Source organism: Malaya genurostris, chromosome 3 (assembly GCF_030247185.1).
Source record: "Malaya genurostris strain Urasoe2022 chromosome 3, Malgen_1.1, whole genome shotgun sequence".
In the NCBI taxonomy this organism is placed as follows: Eukaryota; Metazoa; Arthropoda; class Insecta; order Diptera; family Culicidae; genus Malaya; species Malaya genurostris.
Window position 1 is genome coordinate 163,018,124 of NC_080572.1, and position 9,795 is coordinate 163,027,918.

The 9,795-nt window shown below is 35.5% G+C and overlaps 2 protein-coding genes across 2 annotated transcripts; both read right to left on the bottom strand.

Moving 5' to 3' along the window:
- Positions 1-2,593: 2,593 nt before the first annotated feature.
- Positions 2,594-4,559, bottom strand: LOC131434072 (uncharacterized). The gene is made up of 4 exons (XM_058600722.1): positions 4,544-4,559; positions 3,626-4,248; positions 2,721-3,167; positions 2,594-2,614 (listed from the first exon to the last, which is right to left on the bottom strand). Exons 1-4 carry the CDS (start codon positions 4,557-4,559, stop codon positions 2,594-2,596), a joined length of 1,107 nt encoding a protein of 368 aa, XP_058456705.1.
- A 1,472-nt stretch (positions 4,560-6,031) lies between these two features.
- LOC131437892 (kelch domain-containing protein 10 homolog) lies at positions 6,032-8,122 on the bottom strand. The gene is made up of 3 exons (XM_058607546.1): positions 7,488-8,122; positions 6,771-6,982; positions 6,032-6,710 (listed from the first exon to the last, which is right to left on the bottom strand). Exons 1-3 carry the CDS (start codon positions 7,974-7,976, stop codon positions 6,053-6,055), a joined length of 1,359 nt encoding a protein of 452 aa, XP_058463529.1. The 5' UTR covers positions 7,977-8,122; the 3' UTR covers positions 6,032-6,052.
- Between the last annotated feature and the right edge of the window lie 1,673 nt (positions 8,123-9,795).

The window sequence follows — 9,795 nt, forward strand, 5'->3', positions numbered from 1 at the left end:
CATTGGCAGGTATTAAATTTATTATTTCAGAGAGTTTTGAATAACTTTTTATTTAATTTGTATCTTTTTTTTAAAGAGCTGAAACAATACAAAAAATAGTATATCTTACGATGATGCGAATTATGCAAGATTTCTACTAAAATCTGAAATTTCAATTTCTCCGTTTTCGATCGCCTCTCGTTCTTGTTGCTTTATTAAATCGAGCGCATCCTTACGATTTAAACCATAATTGCTCATGAAAATTCGGATGGCCCATTCCCATATCAGAACAATATCAATATATTCCGTAAACTACAAAAAGATATGAAAAATGTACAATATTACTTTATTTATGCTTTTATTACCTCCCTTTTTTGTTGTACTGGAACAATTTTTTCTTCCAGGAATAAAGCCATGTATACTGCCTGTTCGTCTTTTATTATTGTGGACACTTGTTCCCAGGTCGCGAATCTTCCTATTGCTCGAATACGATATTCGCTTAGGTACTCATATTTTTCGAATATTTCAATGAGTTCCTTTTTATAGATTGTAAATGTTTTTCCCAATTCATCATTGGAAAAATTGTATAAATTCCTAGACACATAATCTATATATTATCACTATTTCTTTTGAGTTTAAGTTGCCCGAATAACTGTTCGGGCTGGGGAAATAATAGAAGTACCCACTATTAACCGAAATACAAACTATAAGCTACAGCTAAAACAGAATGATGAAATGAAACTCCGGAATTTTGTGGTCGCAAAACTCCATTTGTTTAGTGGCGTCTTTTAGCTTTGGCCAGAAGGTTTTATTTGTAACAAGTATAAATTTACTTTATAACAGTATAGTGGTACCGAGCTTCTTCGGACGAATTATAAGACCATTGCAAAGTGAGATTACGAGTGATTTGTTGTATAATTAATTTAGGTACAGCATATTTTGCAGCTAACTGGCTGAGAACAATTCCGATTGGGTACATATTTGCTTGTCTGGAATTGGCGTGTAAATTCAATCACTGTCACAAGGATTGGTGACGCGAATTGGGAGAATTATTGGCTAGTTTCTGAGGAGAAGAACGCCGTATTGAATAATTTTGTGGCTCTCCATGTGATCGATAAAACGGGGAATTGACGCAACCGAGGGTGGATAGTTTCGCTTTTGCTACAGAATTTATCGGTCACAATACAAAACGATAGCAGTTTCTGGGAATTCTCTAGAACGAATATGAAGAAAATGACATTATATACTGGAGGTGCACTCACCACTTAAATAATCTGAAAATGATTGATAATGTGTACAAGATTTTAAGCTGTTCAGAACGAAATGCAGTTCACAAGAAGAACTATATCAGAAAAATTTAAAATTGATTGTAGGAATAGGTTTTGTATCTAAATTTGTATATGCAATAGTATGTAATTGTTTTTTTGTATCTGAGTTTTTCATATGAAATAGTGTCCTTGTTTTTTGTCAGTTTTAGAAAAGGAGGAAGAGCTGTAATGTCATCGTTCTGAAAATGAATTTCTTACAATGTGGATGTGCTCTGACACGATCATGAACATTTATTTCAACAGTACCGAAAGTTCTGAGGATTTTAGGAACAAACATTATTTAACGAAGTACATAATAGATCCAAATTATTTAGATTTCACTAATTCACTAAATAACCGGAAAAGACACAAAAACTCAAATCGGTGGAATTGTTCCACAACTATTTCAAACTGTTTGTTTATTTATTCTGGTACTCCTTGGTAACTAGTTCATAGCAACTTAAACAGTGTTGCTCGAATAGTTAGTTTTTGTCATTTTCAAGGGGTCGCTATATTTATGGTAACTGGTGGTAAATCGCTCACGAACACTTTTTATTCCTATTTTTCTTCGGAGTGTCTGGTCGTGTCGTCGGTTTGGCCCTTTGAATACGATTTCGGCATACCCATTCGAAAATAGTTTACAACGGATGAAACATTTAATTCGTAGTGGATGAAGAAGTCTAAAACAAGTTATCAACAGATTATCGGAAGTGGACTCGCATGAATACTATAGAACACAAACATCGCAGACATTTAGTTTTCCGTCGGTAAAAATATCTGGTAATTTCATAAAAGTTTATTTAATGAACGGTTTTGTTTTAAGTACATCTCACAGAAATTGCTGGTTCATGACAAATAATTGACAAGTTGTTAAGTTGGTCAATGCTGTGGAATCATCGCGTATTATGATTTATGGAAAAATTATTGATAAAAAAGCCAATTTTTTCTCGGATCCTATCGAATCATCTGTTTTGCACATATTGGCAGGCAATATAAGTAATCTTTCTTCAGAAGATTATCAATTTTATTGTGATGAAATTAAATGTAAAGTTGTTGCAGTAGTATGTGGAAGTGATTATGTGTTCATTCCTCTTCTTCACACATTTGAATAGAAGTGTATGTAATAAACAGCATTAAAATGTAATGTATTACTCTTATAATTTGTACTTGGAGAATAAATAAATTATCTCAAGTTAAATATTCGGTTTGCTTGCTTCCTTCTGATTCAGTGTTTCCGTGAGACAAAATAGTATTGTTTATAGAATCACTATCAGATTCAGTGTTATCTCTAGAACATGCCTCACTTTCTAATAAGACGTCATTAGATTCTGAAATAGTATTTAATAATGTGTTGTATGTGAGTGTTGAATTATTATCTGTAGTAGCGTTCTCGATCGCGGATTTAATATCATTACCATTTGTATATTCAACAACTTGGATGGAGAGTCCTAAGGAGCTAAGTGATTCTAACTGATTATGGATACTGGGATCGATATCTGCTATCTGTGCATGGTCTATGAATTCGGCGGAAAATTTAGATGCACAATTATCGTGAAAGCATTCATTTTTCTTCTTTGGTACAATGTGACGCGAACTCCGCCGTTGACCAGAAGCTTTCAGTCTTTTGTTTGCATTTTTCAATTTTTTCATGAAAAAGTTTGCAAGTTTCTGCTGAGTTACCAATTCGGTTTCGCTAGTACCTATTTCTTCGAAAGCTTTTAGTATTTGTCGATACATCATTAATGGTATTTTTGGACCCTTACGACTTGCGCCTGTCCAAGTGCACTCAGTTTGGAACTGCTTCGTCATAATGATATCAAGAGCACAAATCATGCGATTATCTGCGTAATCACCACTAATGTTAATCCGAAGCCACCTCATCTATAAAAATAAATCATACATTTGTAACAGTTAATAAAGTGGTGTTTCGAATGATTTTAACAAATTCGGATTTAAAAAACGAAATGATTTTGCTGCTTCTATCGTGGATGATCGCTGACAACTTTCAATTAAATTCATCATAAACTCTAGTTGCGTCGATTAATGTGCAATTCTTTTCTCTTGAGATACAACTTTTGCTTCTAACCTGTGCTGCATGTCAATAAGCTGCTTCAAATAATCCAAACATTCATAGATTGATGCTTCTGAAGTGGGCAAGTCAGTCACAACTGTGACAGTTTTCGATGGCTCGTTACTGTTGAAATTAGATTTCAAGTCTGACGGACATGGAACGATAATTTGCGAATTTGATTCAATTTCGGGAATGAGATTTGGTGATGCGGAGTGCATGGATAAAAATGGTTCAATACAATGAACATCTGGATGCACAATGGCTTCTACTTCTGCTGCGTTTGACGGAAGAGTACGTCCCGGTAACGATAATAAGTTAGGTTTGTTGTATGTTTGATTTGGAAGTGCCATTTCAGATGTAGTAATCTTATCTTTTGTAATTTCCGACGACAGTGTGGGTGAAGTATCCAAAAAAACTGTTGCGATTTTTTTGGAAGCTTACTGAAGGAAGTGTTTACAAATTTTGTAGAACTTGAAATCACTGATGAGAATGGAACATTGGGATACAGATTGAGCATCGCTTGGAAATTTTCCTTTTGCATTTCACATTTTTTCTTTTTACGAGAAGTCACACTGATGTCCGAAGAAGAATCGCCAGACATTTCCGCTGTAATTTTAACGCCTTCGTCAAATGATGCAATATTGATACGTTTTACAAGACATTTTGACTTGTGCCAAGAATTCTTAGGCTCTGTATTCTCGTTTCGAAGCAGTATTTCTTGTTCAGCAATAGTTTTTTCGTTTGGCCACATCAAAACATCGCCTCTCGATGTAGAATTAACCCATTTTTGAGGGACTATCGAAAGTTCTTTCTTCCCTCTAGCACTAAATTGTTTATTATTAGAATCATAATTTTTGAAGGTGATACTATCTATGTTCAATAGCCAAACAACTAACACGAATTGTTTTTATTATTTAAGATACAAGAACGATTAACGCGTCTGGTTAGGTACAAGCACAATACGACAAAATGTCACTGGTATTTTCTTAACCTGTTTGCGTGTTGGAAACATTACATTACATTACTGAAAAATGCAAAGTTATTCTATAGTGACTTTGTGAGAGTGTAATGACGTGACATAGTAGAATTAAACGGTACAACAACAGTACTATTAGTGAAATAATAGTTGATAAAAATAATTTTATTGTAGACCAATATTTCTTGGCGACGTGTATGGATTACTTACTGTATTCTTCTGCCATTGTTTCATTCTATCGTTAAACTTAAGGGCTGAGGCCAGTATGTCGCGTAAAACCACAACCACAACGCCTACAACCGGTTGATTCGGAAATCAGTCGGAATTGAGTGAGAAGATGCGGACTGAATTGTCAATTTGTCTTCTTCTTCTTCTTTCCCGATTTTGCACGTTTTCGTGCTGACTTTCAGTTTATTTTTAAATGAAAACATTACATAACTGATTATACACATTGAAATCTTCATGTTTTTCGGATATACAGAACTAGTAAATAACCAGTTCTTCTTAGAATTCCAACATAAACTGTTGAAATTCGCTGGAAATTAACAAAACGGCCTACCTTAGTCAGCATCATCCATTCCTCTAGCTGGAGTGTAATGAAATGGCTTAAGTCGCCTAAATTTTACACTAACACATTCATAAAATGAGCGAATATTCAATGACATTTATAATGTCACTGTCAATCAGGTTGATCGAGCAGCCAACTCAGGCGAAAATTCTAGCACTGAACCGATCGAGCACTGAAAAATCATGCAGTCGAGTAAGAATTCATTACGCATTCCGTCATTTCGATAATATGGGCTACTTAGCATACACGCTGCCAACAAAATACTTGACATTAAGTACTGTTCGTCTTATAGAAGGGTTGCGTGCAGGAAGTCAATTGTAGTTAAGATTTCACTTACTAATATTAGACGAAAACTACCCGAGCGAAGTAAAAATATGAAATTATAATTTTACTTAACTCCATGGTTGCAATATCGAATATCGATATTTTTGTCAATGCTATGAATTATCGATATCGTCGATACCGTGGTAATATCGATACTATCGATAAGTTTCCCATCTCTCTAATCAAAAGAATCGTGGTGATCTGGTGATCACACAGTGATATCGATATATTCGATTGAATCGGAATATATCGATCGAATGCAAAATTTGCATTCTCTATAGCGGCCCTTACACGAGAATTTTTTATGTCATGTCATTTTTAATGATTACTAAGTAATGACATTCCAAATTTATATGAAGAATTAATCATTTCTGCCCTTACACGTTCATTAAAAATGATATTACTTTTTAGTAATGACACTTTTAATGATCGTGTTAGGGCCGTTTATCGAGCACGAGTTTTCCATACAAAAGCGTAGTCATTCGATCGAAATACAGAATGCAAATAATCACATTTGACCGAAATATTCTAATTCAATCGAAATTTTGGAACAGGAGTGATTCTTAACAATATGTTGAAACTGTACCAACAAACTATCAACACGCTCATTGAACCTAACCCAACACTCGAATAGTTATTTTGGTTCTATTACTACCGATATTTCATCATTATTATAAAAAGAAATTAAAACGATAATGAAATCGAGAAATTATGCTTTTAACTCCCTCCTAATATAATTATGATGCTCTCTTAGAAGGATTTCCATGAAGCTTTCTAGAACTTAACAGGATAAAAATACATTTTATTGATACTAGATTAGTATTTATTTAGATTTTATGCACCCTTTGTACAAATTTTGCCGGAATGCCCATTTCGAGCAGCTGTTGCCTCGACTGCTTTGACAAACCCGACCAATAGTGTAAAATAGCTTCCCAACTTATTTCACTAAGCTTAGGTATAGCTGTCCACATTTTATACACAACATTGGTTCGAACGTTATTGTTGAAACTAAATTTTATACCTCCAAAGATATACATACAGCCCTCATTGTTTGATGCAGCATCATGAAAAAACAACGGATAAGGTAGAGTCGATTTCTGCATTAGTCGCCATTCAAAGGAGTTCAAATTGAGTTTCCAAATATCCTTGTAATACGAGCGACCGTCGGTGCCTCCAGCGATAACTACCTCCGTGCCATACTCTGTTTTGTGTTGAACACAAGAGTAACACTTCCGTGCTGATGGTACACCAGGGAGTGGTAATTTTGGATCCGGTTTTGTAGCTGTGTATGTCCATACATTTTGTTTTATGTCATATGTGGGGATGGTTGCTAAACTGAATGCAGAATCACTTGTACCACCACCGAGTACATAAATTTTTCCGTTGTCAAATGCAATTTCATGTCTATAACGGCCTGAAGGATCGTCCCGAATATCTTGGCGACAAATGTATACACATTCCCATGTTTTAGACAATAAATTTAATCTTGAATCACAAATGTTACTGTAGCTGACAAGTAAATTCACTAATTTGAGGTTGGCTTACCTATATACATCACATGTATAATCAAAGCCATCAGTTCCGCCAATTGTGTACAAGAAACCATCATGATATAATATAGCCTGTCCATATTGCGCTGGAGGGATATCACCCTTAATTTCAATTTCTGTCATTGTTTTTGGTTTCCTACCTGGTTGACAGAAATAAACCTTGTTTGAACAATTCACACCGAATGGAAAACCAGTTCCTCCATAAACCTGAAAACGTAAAGATTAAACCGATAGTCCCACGGCAAAAGGGCCTAACTGCAAATGAGAGCCTCTCTTTGTTTATTTTCTGTTTTCATTATTATGGAGCCATCACTACAATTTCTTGAGTTTCATTTACAAATGGAATGTTTGTGGTTTTAACTTGAAAGTTTTTCGAAGAGTAAGGCGTCATGTATAAAATCAATCCGGTAAAGTAAACAAAGAGAAACAGTCATTTGCAGTTAGGTCCTTTTGACCTGGGACTATCGAAACGACTATACGTAAGGAGGCCTTACGCGCGAACAAGTATGGTATGGTATGGAGATTTCATCATTAGTGCCCTTTACACGAGGATCAATGTCATTATTACCAAGTAATGTCACTTTTCATGCCCTTACACGGGCACTAATGATGAAATATCCATACAAATTTGGAACATTATGACATTATAAAATGACATTACTATTTTTTGTACAAGGGTCCCTTTAAGAAGTATATTTCCAAAAGTATTTACCACCAAAGTATCTCCCTGTAAGAGCATCGCATTGGATGCCAGCTCTTGGGGCAGATCGTTATTGGGTCCCATGATTAAGTGCCATTCTCTCTTTATTACGTCAAACTTCCACAGCTCTTGAAACAGACAAGACGCATCATCATCATCATCGTTGACCTCTGTCATATTCGGATTAAATCCACCAAAACAATAAATATTTGAATCGTCGCAAACAATCCTGTGGCCACTACGAGCATATGGTCTAGACCTTCCGTTTTTAATGTAGCTTTTGTATTTGATTCGCTTTATTTCGTATGGTCGGAAAATGTAACCTTTTGTAGCATCAAATGCAATTGACGAGGTTGTTTCACTACTCATGTCCTCAAGATACTCTGCCTTTGCATCCACAATTTCACGAAGGTGTCGCAACTTGGAAGCGTTGAAAAACTTATTCAAAATATTTAATATTCGACCAAAAAATCTATAGATCAATAAAAGCAAAATTTTCATTACTTTCTAGGAACGGAATAAACACATAATTCGGCACAGTTTTGAAACTTTCATCAAAATATATCAGAATATGTATCAAAAATCTGTCAATATCACAGCAACAAACGTGAAATTTTTTAGCCAGGGACCCCAGATCATATTTTCTTTTCTAGTCTACAGCTACACACTACACAGTAACACAGTAATTGTTGTCAAAAATATAACTTTTCTCGATTGATTTTTCAAATGGTCTATATATATTATACCGCAGTGAAATGGAGCTTGTTTAAAATAAAAAAGGAGTTTTTGTTAATGCTGTGAATTTAAAGACTCTAGCCTACTAAATTAACAGCAACTTTTGGCTCGCACACTAATATTTGAGCACATGCCACATCCCAAGTGTAAAAGTTTGCTCCAAAACATAAATCAAATAAACATAGATTTCCGACTGTACGGTGACACTAACAGCAAATACAAATTATAATACGGAATACTTCGACAAATTTTCAAGGACACATTTTGCATCGTGCGGTACATTGTCATGATACACTGTCAGAGTGACAATGTACTTTAACGAGTTTTCTATAAAACTAGCAACACTGAAGGGTAAGAACAAGTTCACCATAGTTACTGTTTATTATAATGAAAAATAAATAAACAAACAGTTTTTATCTGATAATCAAGATCACAAGCGAAATGTAAGTTAAACAATCTAGAATGGTTAGGCCACCATGAATGTATTGATATTTGTAGATTCGGGGGTGTTTGTGTTCATTTTTCTTCTTTTGTGCTAGTGCCGGTGATATTTAGACTGATTGTTGCAGTTTATGCCCCGTTTACACTTCTGCTGGCTGCCAGCATGCTGGTGTCAGTGTACTGCCCTCTTAGGAAAAAACGTTCAACTGTGGTCCAATGATCCAAAGTATTAGACCAACGAAGGACCACCGTTGAACGTTTTTTTCCTCAGAGGGCAGTACACTGACACCAGCATGCTGGCAGTCAGCAGAAGTGTAAACGGGGCATTAATACAGCAACGATAAACATAAACAAACAAGTTTGTTTTGCACCGTAGCAACTAGCATAAAGCGTTGCCAGAAACGATCTTCTTCCACATTTTCAGACTATCGCAATGAAAGGGAGTAATTTGCTAGGCTTACTTGTTCAGGCTGTGAACCAAACATTGGCGGTTCGTTGGTATGGGACTTAGGGGTATTATTATTTGTATTTGCTAACAGCACCTCTAGTGAGAAACGGGTGTACTTTTTTCCATTAGCTACTGTCATAAATAAAATAAACATAGATTTCCCAGTGTAATAGTAATGTAGTTGAGCAACCCGTGACAGCAAAAGCACCGTCTGGTGGAGAATGGGTGCGTAAATGCTCCTAAAATGCATGCATAAAGTTGCCTGCGTATTTAACAAAACCACAGTAGCAAATGGAAAAAAGTACACCCGTTTCTCACTAGAGGTGCTGTTAGTGTCACCGTACAGTGGGAAATCTATGTTTATTTGATTTATGCTACTGTGGTTTTGTTAAATACGCAGGCAACTTTATGCATGCATTTTTGGAGCATTTACGCACCCATTCTCCACCAGACGGTGCTTTTGCTGTCACGGGTTGCTCAACTACATTAGTATTACACTGGGAAATCTATGTTTATTTGATTTATGTCCAAAACCAATTGCTCAGCGTAATAAACTATTCCATATATATAATCTAAACCATGTCTGAATTCATTTTTTTACGTATCATCAATCAACATAATCCTCTATGCGGATTATGTTGATCCGTGACGTAGCATTAGCAGATCAACATAATCTGCTGATTGCACTGATGAGCC